The 22,392-nt window shown below is 38.2% G+C and overlaps 1 protein-coding gene across 1 annotated transcript in view; it reads left to right on the top strand.

The window, feature by feature from the left end:
* SLC60A1 (solute carrier family 60 member 1) overlaps positions 1-22,123 on the top strand; it is a 49,655-nt gene extending 27,532 nt beyond the window's left edge. The window contains exons 4-10 of the mRNA XM_026676829.2: positions 10,804-10,972; positions 13,769-13,884; positions 14,664-14,837; positions 16,094-16,241; positions 17,494-17,564; positions 18,372-18,492; positions 20,664-22,123. Coding sequence (XP_026532614.1) covers positions 10,804-10,972; positions 13,769-13,884; positions 14,664-14,837; positions 16,094-16,241; positions 17,494-17,564; positions 18,372-18,492; positions 20,664-20,725 — 861 coding nt within the window. The 3' untranslated portion in view covers positions 20,726-22,123. The remainder of the gene's footprint in view (positions 1-10,803; positions 10,973-13,768; positions 13,885-14,663; positions 14,838-16,093; positions 16,242-17,493; positions 17,565-18,371; positions 18,493-20,663) is intronic.
* Positions 22,124-22,392: the final 269 nt, after the last annotated feature.

The following is a 22,392-nucleotide window of genomic DNA, read 5'->3' as shown; positions in this document are numbered from 1 at the left end:
TTCCATGGGCTGATTGTTCTCACTGTCAGAAAGTTTCTCCTTATTTCCAGGTTAAATCTCTCCTTGTTCAGTTTCCATCCATTATTCCTTGTCTGGCCTACAGGAGAAGAGAGGGAATAGATAAGCAAATTTAGCAACAATTAAAAAAACCAAAAAAAGGAAGAAGGAAAGTAACTGTTGAATTTCTAACTTTTCCCTTTTTCTTCATATGCTGATTTACTGTGCTTGTAAACATTTAGGTTCTCTGGGAAGCCAGACTGTAGGGCTTGTAATTGCCATGCTGTGAAATATATTGCAAATAGGGAAATCATTCCTGCCTAAATTTGGTTAAACCTCAATTATGAATATATACTGTTAGTTTTGCCATCACTTCATATTCTCCAAATTTGAGTTTCCAGTCACACATTGTTGGAATTGTATGCTGCTTCCTGCGTGGGGCAAGATTTATTCTTGGTGCTGTAAGCATATATTTCATTAAATTATGGTGATTGTTTTCTAAGAAAGTAAGAAAATTTGTGGCTTCATTTCAAATTTAAATCCCAGAGTTTTTTCAGCATTGTATTATGTATACCGTTCCAATAATTTGGGGTTTTTAAACATGTCTACCAGATGTGATAAAACATTATTTTGTATTGAGTCATTTCCAAAATTTATTAGAATATTGCCCCAAGTTGTTATGTCTTTTTCATTAGGTACAACAAAAGACTTTTGGTGGAAATGGGCATTTAAAGGAAGGGCAAATCACACTGTTGTAGTCTTCCTATTATAAGTTTCATATATGAGTAGGTTATAATCTTATCATGTTATATGCTTGGAAAATTGTTATACAGGTACTCTTCGACTTAATGACAATAATTGAGCCCAAAATTTCTGTTAACTGAGACATTTGTTAAGTGAGTTTTGCCCCGTTTTACGATCTTCTTTATTGCACAGTTATTAAATGAATCATTGCAGTTATTAAGTTAGTAACTAGGTTGTTAAGTGAATTTGGCTTCTCCTTGACTTTGTTTGTTAGAAGGTGATCCTGGGGCACTGCAACTGTCATAAATATGAACCAGTTGCTGAACAACTGGATTTTGATCATGTGATGATCAAAATGCTGCAATGATTGTAAATATGAAAAACGGTCATAAGTCACTTTTTTCAGTGCCATTGTAACTTTGAACGGTCACTGAAGGAACTGTTGTAAATTGAGGACTACCTGTATTCTGAACCAGTATTTACAATGAGATTTGGGAAACTACTGCCATTTTGCTAAATGAGGAAAGATAAGTTGTAGATGACAAATATTGACAAAAATCCTTTCTAATTGTCACTTGTAGCTGACTGACTTTCTGTCTGCCAGTTTCTCTGCTCTGTTCCTGCTTCTTGCTTCCTGAGAATAAGAAACTAACCAGTGTGACTCCAGTAGAGATCCTGGGCAGGAGGAGACCTCTTGAGAGCCAAAATCTGGGCTGTGAGGTTGACATCTGCACAATCCTGTCATAGGCATCATTGAGTTGAACAGGCCTCGTGTTGAGAAAAGTTATTTCTTTTCTCTTTTATAATGTACTTGTTGGCTTCTTAGTTTTAAAAGAGGCAAAAAAGAACCCCTACTAGTTAGAAAACTCTAACTTCTCCTGGGTGACAGTCTCATAAGACCTGTTACTGGAGGAAATAGCTTGTTATGATTCTCTGCTCTGATAATGCAAAACTTAAAACTGCAATGTGCTTGTACATTTTTTAATACTTCACAGCCTCTGCAAGGTTTTCCAGCACTTGGGTGGGTGGCAGAGCTTCTATTTTCTGCCTCTCTTGGGAAATATAAGACAGATCTACTTTACATGCCAAATATGATGTAGATGAGCAAAACATATGGAGCTGGTAGAACATAAGAAATGAATATTCTTTATCAAAAGGGAAAGTGGGTTTTTTTTTCAAATTAAACAATATGGTGATAGAGTTGGCAGGGTGTGAAAATGCAGTGTGAAATTCTGTAAAGTGTAAGAAAATATGTGGGATTGGTATGAGGGATACCTGCATTGGGTGATACTTACACATAGGCACAAAATAAATATAAAATGTATGGTTTATGTATTCTTTTTAATCAGAGAAATGCTACGGATGTTTCAGGATTCAAAGACGAAAGACCAAATACTGAGGAATTAGTGGGGACAGCATGTCAGGCAGAGCAACACTTTTGCAATCCAGTGCTTATTATTTAACACAATAAATCACATCCATCTGTTTTGAATAGTTGGTCAACAAGAAAGGATGGCCAACTTGGAGGCCTTACACCTCATTTACCAACCTCAGAAGGATGAAGACTGAATCACCCTTGACCTGGTCAGGAACAAACTACAGGCCCTGGCCAGAGTTTGCCTGCAATACTGCACTTTTACCACTCCACGACCAGGGCTCCTGTATTAATTGTCCAAAAAGCATTATTAGATTGGCCCGGAGCTACCCAATGAACTTGGTTAATGAAAATTATAATTGTAGCACTGTTAAAAAGTGACAAGGTTTTTATATGATGTGATTTCTATCACACCTACTTCTTGAGTAAAGGAGAACATAAATGAATGAAGTGGAAAATAGTGACAACTGCTAACTACGCTAACTTTGAAGTGATTTGTGTGTGATCTTTTTTCTGATAGATAATTTGTGACAAATCTTCTAGCAATAATACTAACACTGAATGTGTGCCTTAAAATGTTTTTGTGTATTAAGTGATGAATATGCCCTGAGTTCTTTGGATGAATTGATCTTGAATTCTGGAATATAAAATTCAAAAGAATTCCAAAAGATTGTTTTCCTAAAAGTTCACATAATGCTAGAAGACTTCTCGCATTCCCTGCTCCGCCATCTTTTAGGGTAAGCATTTGCAACCAAGCATCATCCAGCTTGGATAAAAAACCCAGCACTGCTAACAAGTAATATGCAATAATGAGGGATGCTGAGAAATGTATTTTAACAATATTTGGAACATTATAAATTTCCCGACCCCATCCTGTGGTGGGAAATTATATTACCCTGACACAATATAAAGCTTATTGTGAAAGGCTCTGTCATGAACTTAAATACCTCTTTTCCCATTGGATTGCTACTGTGATCAAATTCCTGCACCTTCATCCATCCATCCCATCATATTCTTAAATATTATTCCTTGGTTTCTTTGTGATCTTCTAGTGTTAGCTGCAGTTTGTCCTAGATTTCATTTCTTCTGTGGTAGAAAATATGGACGGGGTATCTTCTGTGGGAAATGTTAGCGTGCAATCTCTGAATTGCAGTTTAAAGAAACACACTATTGCACACACAGAAAATAGAAAAGGAGCTAGACTATGTGATAGATTGGATCCAGGGTCTCCTATAGAGGTAGGACACTAAACAAAGACTTTTCAGATTGAAAAGCCTTTTGATTTGGTCCTCCATACATTCTTTCAATAGTTCCCTGACAATTTCTATGTGATAGGGTGGAAATGGAATGGGGATTCATCTGCTAAAATTTTCCCTTCAGCAGATTTTTCTCAAAAGCAGTGGAATAAGGCTGGGGGAGAATCTTGACAAAATAAGGTAAACCCTTTCTTCTAATGATTGATTGAAAACTAACCATAGGGATGTTTTCTTGTGCTGATTACACAGCTTCTTAATGGGTCAAATTATACTAGTGTGTTGATCAATAACTATTTCCCGGAGATAGATAGGTGAAGTAGTTATCAGTAACATGATATCAGTATTGATATCAGTCAATTCCTTCTCACTGGCCAGAGGAGTAATAACACCTAAACTGTTTGAGAAGCAAAAGCTGCTTATTCATTCACTATTTATTTGATCCAATTTGAAAAATTCGCTCAGACCCATGGTAGGTCATATAAGATATTACTATTTGTTATGTGGAATGTTGCAACAATCCACCAAATCCACAGGGGAGGGGGAAGACTGCTTTGAAGTAGAGTCTCTGCTGTGAAGGCATTTAACAGCTTTCCCAGTCTCCTCCAGATTTGTTGGATTTATAGTGTCTGGAGGTTGATGGGAGTTGAAGTTCAGTTTATCTCTGCTGGGATAATAGGGGAATCCATTGTTTGCATTCCCTATTTATGCTACATGAGTGCAAAGATGTTAGCCTTGTAGGCAGAGCATTAGTGAAACATAACACAAAAATGATTCTGAAGGTACTGCTTGTTTCGCCTTCTGGTAGGCTGGTGAATCCAGGGCCATGGTTTGTTATTAAGCAACAGAGCCACATTACCAATGTCACTCTAAAAGCAAATTGTGAGATCCTGCAATAAAGTGTTTTGGCTCTGGCCATATGTATCTTGGCAGTTAAACCAGCAGTAGAAGCCAAATTGGCTGATCAGCATCATTTAACCGTAAGAATTAAAGGTGAAAGATAAGCAAAATTCAGAGGAAGAAGAGAATTAAACAGTTGTGTTTGTAGAATACTTAGATGGAGGTAGAAGAATTTTACTCGAGTTGTAGGAAGAGCAAATTCAGTGACAGGACAAGATTATGTCTTTAAAAAGTGCCACCCCTTAAGATTTTCAGAGATTTATTTTTTATTTTTGTTCAAAGTCAAGCGGTACTTTTATTGGTATGGGAGCTTTACAGTAATTTTTCTGAGAGAGGAAGATCTAACTACAGCAATTGTTTCCTTTAATCCCCTCTTATTTAGGTTCTTGTAACAGACTCTAAGGCTACCTTTCAAAAGCAACTCAAACAACGATTAAGGCAGCATCTATTTGATCCGATTTGAAAAATTCGCTCAGACCCATGGTAGGTCATATAAGATATTACTATTTGTTATGTGGAATGTTGCAACAATCCACCAAATCCACAGGGAGGGGGAAGACTGCTTTGAAGTAGAGTCTCTGCTGTGAAGGCATTTAACAGTTTCCCAGTCTCCTCCAGATTTGTTGGATTTATAGTGTCTGGAGGTTGATGGGAGTTGAAGTTCAGTTTATCTCTGCTGGGATAATAGGGGAATCCATTGTTTGCATTCCCTATTTATGCTACATGAGTGCAAAGATGTTAGCCTTGTAGGCAGAGCATTAGTGAAACATAACACAAAAATGATTCTGAAGGTACTGCTTGTTTCGCCTTCTGGTAGGCTGGTAAATCCAGGGCCATGGTTTGTTATTAAGCAACAGAGCCACATTACCAATGTCACTCTAAAAGCAAATTGTGAGATCCTGCAATAAAGTGTTTTGGCTCTGGCCATATGTATCTTGGCAGTTAAACCAGCAGTAGAAGCCAAATTGGCTGATCAGCATCATTTAACCGTAAGAATTAAAGGTGAAAGATAAGCAAAATTCAGAGGAAGAAGAGAATTAAACAGTTGTGTTTGTAGAATACTTAGATGGAGGTAGAAGAATTTTTACTTGAGTTGTAGGAAGAGCAAATTCAGTGACGGGACAAGATTATGTCTTTAAAAGTGCCACCCTTAAGATTTTCAGAGATTTATTTTTATTTTTGTTCAAAGTCAAGCGGTACTTTTATTGGTATGGGAGCTTTACAGTAATTTTTCTGAGAGAGGAAGATCTAACTACAGCAATTGTTTCCTTAATCCCCTCTTATTTAGGTTCTTGTAACAGACTCTAAGGCTACCTTTCAAAAGCAACTCGAAACAACGACTAAGGCAGCATCTACGTTTTTGAAGCAATTGTGTCTTTTCACTTGCAATGTGTTAAAATGGGGAATTCTGGGACTTGAAGTCCGCCAGGCTTAAAGTTGCCAAGATTGGAGACCCCTGGCAGAGAGTGTTAAAATGGGGAATTCTGGGAGTTGAAGTCCGCCAGGCTTAAAGTTGCCAAGGTTGGAGACCCCTGGCAGAGAGTGTTAAAATGGGGGTTCTGGGAGTTGAAGTCCGCCAGGCTTAAAGTTGCCAAGGTTGGAGACCCCTGGCAGAGAGTGTTAAAATGGGGAGTTCTGGGAGTTGAAGTCCGCCAGGCTTAAAGTTGCCAAGGTTGGAGACCCTGGCAGAGAGTGTTAAAATGGGGAATTCTGGGAGTTGAAGTCCGCCAGGCTTAAAGTTGCCAAGGTTGGAGACCCCTGGCAGAGAGTGTTAAAATGGGGAATTCTGGGACTTGAAGTCCGCCAGGCTTAAAGTTGCCAAGATTGGAGACCCTGACAGAGAGTGTTAAAATGGGGAATTCTGGGAGTTGAAGTCCGCCAGGCTTAAAGTTGCCAAGGTTGGAGACCCCTGGCAGAGAGTGTTAAAATGGGGGTTCTGGGAGTTGAAGTCCGCCAGGCTTAAAGTTGCCAAGATTGGAGACCCCTGGCAGAGAGTGTTAAAATGGGGAATTCTGGGAGTTGAAGTCCGCCAGGCTTAAAGTTGCCAAGATTGGAGACCCCTGGCAGAGAGTGTTAAAATGGGGAATTCTGGGAGTTGAAGTCCGCCAGGCTTAAAGTTGCCAAGGTTGGAGACCCCTGGCAGAGAGTGTTAAAATGGGGAATTCTGGGAGTTGAAGTCCGCCAGGCTTAAAGTTACCAAGATTGGAGACCCCTGGCAGAGAGTGTTAAAATGGGGAATTCTGGGAGTTGAAATCCACCAGGCTTAAAGTTGCCAAGGTTGGAGACCCCTGGCAGAGAGTGTTAAAATAGGCCTAGCAATCTTCCAGTCTCTTGTTTCATGAGAGTCTCTGATTGACCTCAGGCTATTTTCTCTCTCTCCTACATAAGAAGAGTTTTGCTGCAGAGACCAGAGCCCTACTGAGTTCAGCATTTGGTCTTCATAGTTTGACCTCATAGATTGTAAATAAGCAGACACCAAAGGTATGCTATTAGAAAACAATCAGAGAAAAGGAACAGGAATACATTGTTCTTGGATGTATGGTGGATAAAAATATCTTAACATCACTATTTTCAGATGTTTCCAGCATGGGGGTGGGATAATAAGGAAATGAACCAGATATAGTTTTCATAGTCACTTTAATTAAAAACCAAACCTTGGAAAGAAAGAAATGGGAACACCACAAACAAGTTTCTTATTGCAATTCCTTCCTATGGGTTTATTTATTCATTTCCAATTTACAGTATAGACCCTTACTATCTGTACAAATGATCCTCAACTTACGACTATAAGTGAACCAGGAATTATGCTCATAAGTCATGATGAGCGGGTTTCCATGTGACCGTGCCCAATTTTACAACTGCTTTTCCAGCAGTCAATAAGCAAATGCCACAGTCAATAAGTGAATGCCGCGGCCATTAAGAAAACGTGCTCATTAAACAAAATCCATTTTTTCAAATTGGTGTTTTTTGCCAGAAATCAGAGGTAAACAATGGAAACTAGCAAAAACTGCCAAAAATTATGGTTATGGACTGGGAGATGATAGAAATGATTGCAAATGAGAGCTGATCGCCAAGTGCCTAAAATGCGATCACACATGGCTACAGGGTTTGTATTGCCATTGGAACTTCAAAAATGGGTTGTAAGTAATTCTGAGGAACTTCATTGTAACCTTGAACATTCGTTAAGCAACTGGTCATTAAGCAAGGACTATATGTATCCTTCCCACAATAGTTTTATGTAATGTTGGAATATTATTGTAAATGTTGCGGTCCAGGTAATTGATCTGCAAAAGGAGATTAGAAACAAGTCGAACAGAATCAGAGATTAGAGAAAGGCTTCTTTAAACTGGCAGCTCCAACAACTTATAATTTATAAAATATGTCAGTCCCATAACTTCTAGTAGTACTGCTTCAGACTGAAAAGATGGACAGTTCTTGTTCTTTCCAATTCAATGGAAACTTATGACATGAATTATGATGGCAGCAATGAAGATGAATATTTCTTCACATCAGTCCATCAGAAATGAAAAGCAATTGTGGATTTGAGGACAGGGTAAGTTTGGTGGTGACGTCAGTATCTGAAGTCAGTGCTATTTACTTAGCATGTTTGAAGAAAAACTATTGCAAACATCTGATTCTTTGTCCCTGTGAGCTATTTCTTCTTCTTGAAAAGGACCCAGCTTTGAACCCACTTAGCAAAATACTGCACTTTACCAAGACAATTTGCCTGATTTTACCAATGGAGGGGAATATGTAATATGGGACAGCCATTAACACCATTTCAGTTATTTGATTTTGGATTGCTATGAGTTCTTGTATATAATACATGATTCAGATTGTTGCTATCTGGAACTTGCTCTAAATTATTTTATATGCTATGTTGATCTTGTTTGGCAAACTCCTTCAAACTTGCAGCCAAGATAATAGCTACATGGACTGGCCTTCCTCAGTTTTGTAAGTCTCACATACACTGAACCACTGCTCCCATTCATCCTTGCATCCATCTGCAAGTGGACTGTTATTCCACTCATATAGGAATAGCCCAACACGTAACATAGAGTGTTTGCCCAATATTTTATGGCTTGGCATTGTTCAAATGATCTGTGAAATATGCATCTGTTTTTGCTGTTCTTACTTTCATAGCAAATTTGCCATTAACACAAACTGGTCCTGACCTCCGGAAAGATTCTAACTATTAAAGGAAAATGTTTTTCTTCCATGGGGCTGAACTAGCTGTTCTTGTTTCTATTGTTCTATGAACAATAGAGACCTTTTAAATGAATTCAGTTGAGGAGAAGGGAGCAGGCAGGGAGAGAATGCTCCATACCTTGAAATAACTCTGTGAGCCAACAAAAATCAGGAAACGTGGATTTACAGCTCTCTTAAGTCACAGACAGAAAAAAAAAAAAAACTTAGAGCAATCACTCATTAATTATGAATGCTCTAGCAGTCACCATCATCAGACGGGACAGGAAAAAGATAGCTTCAATTAACATTAATTACTTTCAGATACAGCTTCTACTCTGCCATTGTGCATAATATTTCACTAGGCTTAGCAAAAACAGTGTGCATTTAACAGAACCATTTTATATTGTGGCAAAAGCCACAAAGGGAAGCTGTTTTTATATATCTGAATGCAATGAATGAAAAGTACTAGTGATGAAGTGTTCTCAGGAACTTTCTGGGATCCATGTCTAATCTTTTGATAATGCCTGTCCAGATGGAATGCACAATTTAGTTGCAGTCATTAAATACAAGCCTCAGTGTTAATGTAGAATGCAAAGCTATTTTCATTGCAGGTACCAGAATTGCTAGCATCTGTGGTCCTGGCCTGTCACCTGCTGGCAGAGTGAGAAACAGCATGTTGTTTCTTCAGCAGAGAAGTACGTTTAGTTTAAAACGCATGATGTAATTTAAGTGAAAAAAATAACCTATCTGACTGAGAAGATTTAAAAAAAAAACATGTCAAATATTATATCTGGGTTGAGTTTTACAGCTTGTCGTTTGGAGAGCCAAACACGCTACTCATAATGGCTGTAATGCATCTCCTCTATTGATCAGCTGAAGCTCAGGTATATTTTTATGCACTACATATATGCCCATCTTATGCCATAGATGTGGAAGACCAGGAGGGGGCCTTTGCACAGCTCCATTTCATGAACCAGTTCACCCTTTCCTGGATCAGTCATCCCTCCAGCCAGTTACTCACTCCGTCACTTCATGGTTTGACTATCGCTACACATTCTACATGGGGTTGCTCTTGAATACTATTCAGAACCTTCCATTGGTCCAGGATGCAGCAGCTCAGGCTGTGATGGACATGTCTTAGTATACCTATGTGACACTTCTGCTTTGCAGGCTATAATGGTTGCCAGTATGCTTCCAAGTGTGATTCAAGATGTCGGTTGTAACCTATAAACCTTGCATGGCATGGAGCCTGGTTATCCAGGGAATTACCAAACTTTGTTGTCTGCCTAGCTGGAAAGAGCTAACCAAGTGGACATGCTTCAAGTCTCCTTGATTAAATAGTGTCATCTTTTGGCAATGAGAAAGTATATCTTCTGGAATGAGTTCCCTCCTGAGATCAATATGGTCCCTACCCTGATGACATTCTTAAAGACCAGACAATTTACTCAGGGCTTCAGATAGGGTAGATGGAATTACCCTCTTTGTATCTTGGAGTAGCAGTGGAGGGGGGTTGCAGAGGTGGTATTCAGTGGGTTCTGACCAGTTCTGGAGAACAGGTAGCACAAATTTTGAGTAATTCAACGAACCAGCAAATACCACCTCTGACTGGCACCGCTCCATCTATTCTCTGCCTCCTGAGTCCCAGCTGATCGGGGCTCTTCTTTTGTTGCCCTGACCAGGAGAACAAAGCTGGAAAGCAGGTTAGTGGGGTGGAGGGAATGGGATTTTGCAGTAACCGTCCCCCAGGAGTGGGGAGGGAATGGAGATTTTACAATATCCTTCCCCTGCCATACCCAACAAGCCACACTCAACAAGCCACGCCACGTCCAACAAGCTCACAGAACTGGTACAACCACTGGGGGGTTGTAATTAGTTTTGTGTTGTTTTGCGCCAATGTTGTTAGCTGCACCAAGTTACTTGGAATTGGGCAACATCCAAGTTGAATTAAATAAATTTTTAAAAAAGTATTGCTGTCTTACACTATATGTTCTAATCCAGTGGAACCTGTTCCGTTTTTAACCCTTTATAAAAATGTAGCAAAAGAAACTTCGTAAAGGCAACTTTTAAAATATTCTTGCCAGTAGAACCTGCAGTTGCAAAACGTTTTGTTCCAACACATTGATTTAAAAGCAGGAAGGCTATAATTGTCTATATGTAATCATGCTACCTGTGCCCTTCCTCTTAGTATATGCTGGGAAAAGATGATGCTATGCACACAAGTAACATCAACGAATTTCCAGATCAGCCTCTCTCAGTGGAAGAACTAACATACAACCTATACAGTGGATGTAGTACAACGTAGGTCTACTTGGCTAACTGTCCTTTCTCTTTTCTATTGCTTTCTAGCTGCCTGTCCCCATTGCAGTATTCTTTTTACTGTATAAGGAAAGGCTTGTGCCGTGTTGCCCCACTGGAAGTCCCCCACTGTTACCTGCAGACGAATTGGCAATGGAAACACGGATAACTGACAAAGATGACTCTTCTACTTCCTCATCAAAAATCCAAGTAGAAATAGGTGAGATAGATTATTCCAGTTTGGGTCTATTTTGCTTCCATTATCTCAGCAAAACCAAGAGAGGATAATGTGCTGTTCTATGAAGGCCTGGGGCTTATACCTAACATTAAACTAAGATTATTAAGTCATGGTTTATTGTATCAGCCTGAATTGGCTACAGTTCCTGCAGTAGAATCAGCCAAAACTGAACCAATCATATAATAGCTGTGTTCACACAATACATGGAAACAAATTAATTACCCATACTGCAGCTTAAGATGATGTTCAGACACAGCTTGTGTTATGTCTTCTTCAGTGAGTTGTGCAAACCATAAAATTGGATTAATTGAATAGATTATATTAAGCATAAGTTAATATGTTATATAAAGGTAGCCTTTCTCTTAATGTGGGAATCTTTGTCTTATTGTGGGAGTATGCTGATTTCCAAAGAAAAAAACCCTCCATATTAAGATGCTGATGTTAATTTTCAACAAATACCTCAAATTCCAAAATGGTCTTTATTCTTCTTCTAAAATGGACATAGACATCAGAATTACTGAATGTTGTTTATGATAGAGATTTCCAAAAAAAAAACCTCTAGCAAAAGTGTTCTGAGTTGCAGATTACATAATTCTCTCTTCCTAGTCCTCTGTATAGTCCTATAGGCTGATTTCCAGAATTGTAATACGTATCAAATGGAAGTCAAAGCAATCCAAACTGGTTGGTCCATTAATACAAGAATATGATGTTTGTCTTTAGTATCTGTTAATATTACGCTCAGCAGATTATGAATTCCCAGGGCAGGTTCTTCAGTGTAGTTCATAGTTAATATAATTGCAATAGATTGTCTTGTGGACTGCATTTAGAACAGTCGTTTGTATTTGTCCATAAAAAACTCATTAGTTGAAAAGGTGGCTCCATATTCACTTTGGTCCCCTAATAAAGAAGCCACTTTTAACTGGGCAAAAATAACTATATCCCTATGCTGCAATAAGTCTAATTAATTCTCATTAATAAACAAGGCAATTATTTCACAGTGTGTAGTTTGAAGATGAAAAGCAATCAATACATACCTAGAAGGTTTCTTTTAATAGGAAGCAATTTTCTGTATGTATTATAAAGCCGTGTTGCTGTATTTAGTTGATAGTTTCACAGCAACATCTATCAGCTTGCACCTTATGAACTTTAGGAGCATGTGTTCACATTTTATGGTGGCGTTAAGTAAACCTCATTAAGCCATGCAGTTAACTGCAATACCTGTCAATATGCCTTAGGTGCATATGACAAATGAAGAAACGGTGACATTAGCCTGTAAAGCACAAACCATGAGTGCAAGACAACTTTTAGAAGCAATGAAAAATAATAAGAGTCTTGTTGGATCAAACAAACAGCTACCAATTGAATCACTGCTTCTTGGAAGGTTTCCAGCAGAACTGCAATACTCCTGAATTGATTCCACAAATTATTTTGTCACTTATTGATTATACCTTTTGTTTCATTCAGATCTATTGCTCCACGTCCATAGTTGCTCTTTAATGAGAATACGTAGGATCTGAAACTCTTGGGGATTAAATGAAGGACTGGTAGCATATAGACTCCTTAACTGTTTCTCACCATTGCTTCCTCTCCCTGAGAGTTGCACCTTTCCCAATGGGTGGCTTTCTTCAACTCTAGCAAAAGGTATAATTTGCATGAGTGGTAGAATATTAGAATTGAGGAGGAAAGATCCAGCTCCGAGAAAAGCATCCCTTGCACTATATCTAAGATGGATGAAAAAAAGAGCTGCTCATTGGTTTCAGTTTTTTAAAAAATAACAGGTTTTTTCCCCCTAGAAACAAAGGAAGGCGCATTTGAGTGCATGAGACAGGAGAAAAATGGGAGACCCCATCCACTGCTGGCATGAGGTTCCGAGCATTTACCAGTGAACCTTCAGTGCAAAACGTTTATCCATATCTCAGCTAGGGAACTCATTTATATTATAGCAATAGCACGTAGACCACTTCACAGTGCTTTTACAGCCCTCTCTAAGTGGTTTACAGAGTCAACATATTGCCCCCAACAATATGGGTCCTCAATTTACCCACCTTGGAAGGATGGAAGGCTGAGTCAACCTTGAGCCTGGTGAGAATCAGACTGCTGGCAGTCAGCAGAATTAACCTGCAATATACCATTGTTCTACCTTTCTCTTGCTGGTACCTTTCAGATCTTAGAGTACATATCACAATCTATTGACTAATTTGACTAGGAAGCATTAGTATTGTGGTCTAACACAGGGGTCTCCAACCTTGGCAACTTTAAGCTGGCTGAGGAATTCTGGGAGTTGAAGTCCACAAGTCTTAAAGTTGCCAAGGTTGGAGACCCCTGGTCTAACACACCTGGACATCTTTTGTAGGTAAGGAATCTTTTCATTTTAAAATTTATATCTTTTTTGTATTAACCTTATATAACATTGGTTACTGTTTTCTCTGTAATAATTACAGATTTATAGCCGAGATTGGTGAGGGAAGAATAATATCATACATTCCTTTAACACCAACATTATGCTTTGAAACCAACAAACTATGGGACACAGAAATTATTGCCCTTCTTCTTCTTCTTCTTTTAATATACTAGGAATGGACAACCAGAATTATTTGGAATGGTGCCCAAAGAAATCAAAATTATAAATATATAAACTAAATATAAGCTTATCCAAATGAGAGTTGTTGTTCAACTCCCCAATGTGAATTATACTAAACTCATGTTTAGAAAGTGGCTGGTTATACAGTACTAGCAGTTTAATCAATACGTTTACATGGCATTGTTTTCTCTCCCCAGGGCATGATGACCTCTTTGGGTGCTGCCAAAGCAAGAATTTCAGAGGACTTCCTTGCTCTTACTTTGGTGTCCATGTGACTGGAGCTCTTCTCCTTTTTATGACAGATGGGATCCTGGTAAGGGCAAGTGACAAAGAAAACATCAGGCCCACATCTGTCCTACAAGAGTAGCTTTCCCAGGTCTAATCAAGCTGCTTCAGAGATTGGGGTTTGCTGAGTTGGAGAATGCAAGATTGAGGGAGACTAACAAAGATGCTAAGCAACTACCATGTAGACCAGGGGTGTCCAACCCTGGCTGAGGAATTCTGGGAGTTGAAGTCCACAAGTCTTAAAGTTGCCACGGTTGGACACCCCTGGTGTAGACAATCTAATTTTGTTTCAGGTGCGATCTCTGCAGCTGGCCTGAAATGTTCATATGTTCCAAAATCAAAGGATAGTTTTCAATCATAAACATGTAATGTTTCCTTTTTTTTTCTTTCCCAAGTTTGCTGATTGTTGATTGTTGCTCTGTTGGTAAAATTATTTGACTCTAAGCAAGGGCAGAACATTTTTTACCTAGCTACTTACATTTTTGCAAATGTATTTCTCCCCTCCTTTTATTTTGTTGCCTGCATCTAATACCTTATTCTTACAAGTTATTTTCACAAATTAAGTGATTCTGGGAATTTAAAAAAAATGTGTAAAAGATTTACAAATGACTTTTTAAATTCTATCTTTTGATTTAAATTGTGCCAGATAGTACAACACCATTATTTTAACTGTTTTTATCCAATTGTCTAGAGAACTGTAATTATATATTATTAAAAATCATCTGAATGAATAAAAGATGAATGCTATGGTCATTGCTTAATACAGAAAGAGTGCAAATATAATGAAGCATGTTTTCATCTCTTCAGGGTGAATACTCTGGCTTTGTATACAGCTACGCAGTAGAGGAACCACTCTCAGTGGGACACAAGAGGGCTGGCTATCTGCCCAGTCTCTTCTGGGGGTTCATCACACTGGGCAGACTCATTTCTATCCCTGTCTCCTACAGAATGAAGCCAGCAACCATGGTTTTCATCAACGTGGTATGGCCAAATCTTATTCACCTAGCAAATAACAAACTTTGTGAATTTTTTGTGTTAATTGTCACGATACAAAAGTAGGATGTATCTCAATGGATCTGGAGGGCATCATGTTTGGGAGTGCTGGGGACAGACAGATTAATATACTTTCCCTTCAGGGATTCATATGAACCACAATTCTAATGTGAAAGCTTAGGATTTCCAACAAAGCAATCTTTTTGAAAATATATATTTTCAATTCCAGAAGTTCTTCTGGAGTTGTTATGCCAATTCTTTTAAAAAATAAAATGCTGTAATTAATAGTATTATATATTTTTTTCCTAAAAATATTGGTGTTTTAGACCAAATAAAACCAACCAAACACATTTCTTGCTCTAATTCAATGTCATATACAATGTAGATTAAGACAAAGTACAACTACAAAGCAATTGCTAATTATGATTCTGATAATTCAGATCCATTCAACAAATGGTCCATTATTTGTGGAAGAATAAAGGATCTCTCCAATAGAGGGAGGTTGCAGTGTATGGATACATTTTTATTCTACCTTTCTTTCTGTATGACAAGCTCCCTATTCTTTCCTAAACTCTGAAAAATACCATTCTGAACTAAATTAAGTAAAAACAAAACAATGGCACATTAACCACATACAGTACATGTTAAGAAAATTATACTACAAACAATACAGTAGCAAAACCCTGGAGGAAAATAGCAGCAACCACTCGAAATGTTGACTTCAGTAGGTCTCTGGTTCATTGCTGCAGGTATCAAAGTACAAAGTTGAAGTAGGAGAGCAATGAAAGGGCATGTTGGTCAATCAGGGGCAACCCATCCCTCTCTCTTTTGTAAATTTCCTGCAGAATCTGAAATAGTGTCAAGTAAAGATTCTTGGAACATTTTTGTCAGACACGAAGAACCAGAACTATATATTAAGCTCCAGTTAAGATTTATTGGAGAAGCCATACACAAAGTCAACTAATGGTTAGCAGTAATTTAGCACTAGATAAAAAGTTAACAGAATGCAAGATGGGGAGTGGACTTGGATCACTTGTGGGAACATAAAGACTCCAAATTGATTCCTCTCTTGGCTCCTCCCTCAGACTCTGTCTAACCTTTTACAATTTTAGACGCTGATTTCAGAATCTGTAGTAGTATTTATTACTGTCTTTGTGATGTATCTTTTATAATTGCTGCTGCTTCTTTCAGAGCTGAGTTTGACTGTCTTGATTCCTCTACTTTCCCTTTTAATGTCACTGCAGGTTGGAGTGCTTATAACATTCTTCCTACTCCTAATTTTTTCTACCAGTGTGGTTTTCCTCTTTGTGGGGACTGCCTCTCTTGGCCTCTTCCTCAGCAGCACGTTTCCCAGTGTGCTGGCCTACACTGAGGACATCCTCCAGTACAAAGGTAAAGTGTCCCCATGTTTTCTTTTGCGAGAAAATTAGTAGTTGGAGAATGCCAGTTTAGGAAAGCAGGTGGTAGGACCCATAGTAGGAGCCCATTAATGACTTACTATCTTCTAGAGCAGTGGTTCCCAACCTTTTTTTCGCCCCGCACCCCTAAAGAAATTTCACTCGAACCTCGCACCCCCTGAAATTTAGACTTTAGGAACTATTGAACACGTTAAATATATGGTAGGATTGAATCTTTTCAGCTATGTATGTGACGGCCACTAAATAACGATACTTAACTCTAAAATGAAAACAAAGTTAATCCATTGCATAATAAATAAAAATGCCAACATATAGCCAATATCCTATTATTTACCTGGACTTTTCTCGCACCCCCTGGAATATCGTCTCACACCCCCAGGGGGTGCGAGCACCCCAGGTTGGGAACCCCTGTTCTAGAGTCACTGAACCATCATTGTGCCAAAATAGCAGAAAGGAAGATTGGTTTACATTGGTTCAGATCTTGCTGAGTGATAATAAATTAGTCAGTAACGGGGATTCTGCTTATCTCACTCTCATAGAACTCTCATTTTGTGCAAATAAATTTCTGATATTCTGCCAGCTTTGAATGATCTAATTTGTCATACATTATTTTTCCCATTCTCAGTATTATTTGCCCAGGTTTGATTACACATATTGTTAAATACAGTACAATATTGTATATATAATATGTTATTGTATAATATAATGTAATATACTGTATTACTGAAGTTGAATTCAACTCCTGATGATTTCATTGAAATGTCCATGACATTTTCTTGGAAATCAAATCGAAATTACTTCTTCTGGGATGTTTTGTCAACTTCCAAGTCTTCTCTATTGCCCTGATATTTTGTAATTATTTCCATCGCAATACAACTAGGAAGTTGTATTAAAGTTTAAAAAGTTTTTTTAAATCAGCCAAGATCAGCTAGATGCTATTACATTATTGGCTAAGTATTGAAAGTGAAAGGACACAGAATTGCTCTCAAGGAATTAATTATTTTCTTCCAGACTGATTAAACCACAAATCCTGATGCTTTTTTCTTCCTTATTTGCTTTGATAGGGGCACATTAACACTGAATGTTTATCTTGGACTTTAGCACAAGACAGGTGGCATTCTTGACAAGCCATTTATATTAGAGATTAATTTTTACCATTTATATTTGAATGTCCCAGTCATAGACTACAGTCTTATATCATCTGCATACCAACTTTTTAATTCCAGGCTGTGCCACTACTGTATTGGTGACAGGAGCAGGAATTGGAGAGATGGTTCTACAGTTGCTGGTAGGGTCGGTAAGTATATTAGATATGAAAATGACATCCTGCTGGATGTAAATTAACATCTAACTACCTCCCAGGAAATAAACAGAAAATTTCAACCACTGAAGATAAAATTGAAATCTTACACCAAAACTGCTAATTAAGGTAGCTTAGTAGTGTCTGCACCAACTGAATTTCAGAAAAGATATCTAAATAGCCTTCCATGGAAATGCCCCATGTGAGTCTTTTAAATAAATAAAATGCTGGAAACTATACATGGGATTTAGAGCACACAAGCATATTTTGGATCACTAATGTGTCCTCTAGCATAGGTGGCAGTTTGTAGAGAAGAGGTGCAAAGAAAGCTAGCAAAGACCTATTTCTACCATATGGAAAGACTGGCCAGTAATAATCATATATTGCAAAGTATACGCATTTCCACTGAATTGTGATCTGCTAATAGATTGAAGCTTAGAGGTACCCTGATGTTTAAACTGAAAACATGGAATAAGCATTTCTTCATGTAATCATGTTGCTTCTCAGATTTTGGCACTTCTTGAATTGCAAGTCTTCCCACGCACACACAAACACGGAGTGGAAACACACACTAATGTCCAGCAGGTAGAAACCCTGGGGAAGCAGATGGCATATGCTACTTTCCCTGAAGGTCAGACAGTCTGGCACAAACTTCTTCAATAGGGAAATGAAGTCTGCATAACCTCAGTCAGCAATACTGGAGCACTTTAACATTATTCTTCCTGCCAATGAGCTGTGCTCGTTAATTTTTAAGACAGTATCCAAAGCTTGAAAACCTAAAATATCTTGTTTTCTTTCTGTCAGATCATTCATGATCAAGGAAGCTATAGTTTCCTGGTGTGTGGAACCATCTTTGGAGCTTTGGCCTTTACTTTCTACGTCTTCCTTCTATTTTTCCACAGGATTCACCCTCAGTCCCAATCAGGTGAGACTTGTTCCCCCCCCCCTTATGAGCAGCAACACTTCTGAAAAGATGGGAAAGCAGCCCAGGTGAAAGAGGGTGTATATTCCTGCAGAACAGACAGGGAAAAACTCTGAATTTTATAAAAATTCAAGGAAGCGTTTATTTTACAGCTGCTTCCTTTCCCCCTTTCCTGCTTGGATTGGACTGAATGCCCAAGCAACTACATATCCCTTTAATTTCCTTATTCTTGGACAAGGAGACCATGAAAAATGAAGCCAAGAAAGTGGCTATAAACACTAAATAAATAAGCAGTAGTTAGTTTTCTTTGCTATGTATAGAGGAGATTAAAACCTCCAGCGATGCACATTTTCAAATTACAGTTGACACCATTTCCATTGAAGAATTAAGGAAGCATTGAAATAAGGAATCTGATATTATACATCAAGGAAAAGGAATCTAGGGCCTTCCGTTCCCCGGCTGTACAATCCAGCATGTCCTAAATTAATAATCCAGCATCCTATTGAAAGGCAGGATTTCCCATTTCTGTAATGTACCATAGAATCTTCATTAAATGCTGTCAGAATTATTTTAATTATTAGCATTAATTATGATCAAGAAGTGTTAAGTGCACAATTTTTCAGGCCAACAAATATAGAAATGAATCCTGTGCACTTTAGAGATGAGGTTTACCTCAGTAGTCATGAAGCCACATAATCTGTCCCATTTACAAGTCAGTTGTATTCATGACTTGGTTCTACTTCATGAGGTAACCTGGGTACCAGTACATATATGAAGGAGTAACGTATGTATGAGTTGGAGAATACACATTTTGGAGAATAGCACCTGTCAAAATTGATGTCCAGAAATACAAGTCTTCATCTACATCTATTGTATATTTAAGCCAGTACTAATAGTACCATATTTTTTACACTATAAGATGCTCTGGACTATAAGATGCACATTACTTTTAAAGGAGGAAAACAGGAAAAAAAATCTGCCTCTGCCTCCCAGAATCCATCCGGTATTCATCTGGCTAGCGTCCTTGCAGCAAACAGTGTCCTGATCAGCTTCAGCACATTACCATAGCACTAGCATGTGGCTCGACAGGGCTCCACTCTGTTGAGCCTACCACCGATCAACTGAGATGAGATGAGATGAGCTGCCACTGCCCCAGGCAATGCTGGACCTTTCGCTGCCGAGCAGCTCATTGGTGGTTGGATCGGCCTCTTGGAATACCACCAATCAGCTGTTCTAGGTGGCGGGGATCACCACCACCGCCGCCTATTGCCGCCCAGTCACTGCTGCCAGTTTGCCACCCACCCGTTTGCCGCAGCCCATTCACCGCTGATCACTATGGCTTGTTCACCACGCCCTGTTCACCGTGGACTGTTCATCACGAACTGTTCGACGCCCATTGTCGGCGAATGAGCCATGGCGAATGGGCAGCAAATGGGCCGCGATGATAGGCGGTGGCAGCAATCCTCACCACCTAGAACAGCTGATTGGCGCTATTCCAAGAGGCCGATCCAACTGCCAATCAAATGCTCCAGCATGCCCGACAGTGGCGCACCAACCCCCTCCCCCCTGCAATGTTCACTCTATAAGACGCAGAGACATTTCCACCCACTTTGGGTGGGAAGTGCATCTTATAGTGCGAAAAATACGGTACTTTATAAATCAAGTAGAGGCAGAAGGTATGTGGTATTTTAATGATTTTTTTTAAACAGCCAGTGAAGGCCATTTGGCACTTCATATTTTTTTTTTATAAATATAGTTTATTAATTTTTACAATTAAAACCAGTCACAATACATACACAAATAAGCAAAAGAAAGAAAAAGAAAGAAGAGAGAAGAGGAAGAGAAGGAAAGAATTTTGAGAAAAGAAAGAAAAAGAAAGGGGGAAGAAAGAAAGAAAGAGGTTACAAGATAAAAAGTATTCTTATTTTAACAGTTTGCAAGATCTTCTTTTGTTTTCATAACCTTAACTTGTGTCATATAACCACACCTGTTTTTAACTTATATTGCTACCTCGTTATTATGGATTGATACTTTTCTTTTATGCCTTATGATATATAATTTATCTTTGGTCAATCCAATTATACCAACAATTCCAGCTATCGTAGTATAGTGAAGTGTCTTTGTTTTTTAGGGCACTTCATTTTAAATGACTGTTTCAAAATTTTGTTTTGTAGATATGGATGTATCACCTGATAAGCAACCAACAATAGGGGAACACGGACTTTATCAGAGTTAAATAAAACAGCAAATTCTTACCTGGATCAAGCACATGGTCATTTCAGCTGAAAGATTTGTTATCAAAGCCTGATTTGAAACTACCTGATTTTTCTACAACTGAACTCCTTGATTACAGTTCATTCCCATTTATGATTAGAAGGGAATGGTCATAACGAGGATTGAGGGACAATCTGCAGAATCCTAAGGAGGCCAAACTTTTGATATATGATCAATTAAAATCCATTCAAAAACTCAGTTGAAAAAAATGTACTACTGTCATTTTACAGACCTTGCTGACAGGAAACTGGGGGTAGGGATGGGGATATAGTAGTGTTTTATATGTAGGAAATTTTGGAAAGCACCCTTCTTAATTATGTATGCTGCAAAGACTTAGTTGCAGGAAAATTTAAAAAATCTCTACCCTTCATGTTGTACATAGCCAGAATAAATATGTTGTTATAAAATTGCCACCCAGCTTGAAGTATTCAAGTTTTGTCTGTCCCCAGATGGGATTTTATTATGTTCTGGTGGTAAAAAGCACCTAGATACTGTAGATAGTACAGTATATAGTTCAAGTAAAGGTGGGTTGTTTGATTGAATCAGTATAAGCAGGCCTTTTAACATTTGCCTGTGGTATAAGCCAGATAGGCTACTTTATTTGTCAGAAAAGCCCAAGTCCTAAAGTATTAAACAATTTAAAGTACATGAACATAAATGTTATGTCTCTTGCAATTGTGCAATATTGTATAATAGGTGCCTTCCAGGAAGAGAACTTGAGAAGTACTAAATAAGTGGCGGCTATTCTCATGACTGTCTCAAATGAAGGTAATGGGATAGGTGGGAATTGCAAATGCTGTCCCGGGGGCGGTATACATCTGTTATGTATATATGAAGGAATGTTAAATATGGTATTGTTGCATGAACTTGTGAAGTGACCAAGATGGGACCCAGCAACATTACTTAAGCTATTTTTTCGAAGAGGCTTGTTGCACTTCTCATTTCAAAATTGTATATTTATACTAAATTTGTATTGCAATGTGGCTTTCAGATTGCTATGTTGCATGGGTATGCACCTTCATCTTTGATTTTCATATTGTTTAAACCTTAAAATGCACTGTCCTTATTACAGAGCACGTGTACTCACGTTTATATATTCAGACGAGTGTAAACTTTTCTAATTCCCCATTTCTAGATTTTTAGATTTCTAGACCAGAAGGTCAATATTAGTATCAATTTCATGTGTGAAAATTCTGGCATTATGCAAAGCTGAAGCTGATGAAGACAGAAGCTTCTGCTGCTACAAAAGAAAGGTCTCCATACTGTATTATCTGCAAGCTATTTTTAATATGTGAGAATGAAAAATTAATTATACAGTAATATATTAAAATGAAGAATAAATTTAAGTTTGCCCACCTACTTGCTGGAGTGCAGCATCCAATCTATCAATAGCCAAATATAGCTCATACCAAAATACAAACCAGGATTGAAAAATTTAACCTTCAATCATGTTGTTTGCTTGATTTGCATTTCTATAAATCACAGTTTATTTTGATTGTATTTATCAATCAGTTTATTTTGACTGCAGTTCGAACCCAGAGATTGTGGTTTGTAAAAGATGGTTTAGTATGTCATATAAATGCAACCAATTGTGATTTATTCTATAACCCACATTGAGCAAAATATGGA

Source organism: Notechis scutatus, chromosome 3, assembly GCF_049901735.1.
Source record: "Notechis scutatus isolate UNSWTSFEM ecotype Mainland chromosome 3, rNotScu1.2, whole genome shotgun sequence".
Taxonomy (NCBI): domain Eukaryota; kingdom Metazoa; phylum Chordata; class Lepidosauria; order Squamata; family Elapidae; genus Notechis; species Notechis scutatus.
The sequence above is the reverse complement of the archived record's forward strand: the minus strand, read 5'-3'. Positions and strand labels throughout refer to the sequence as shown.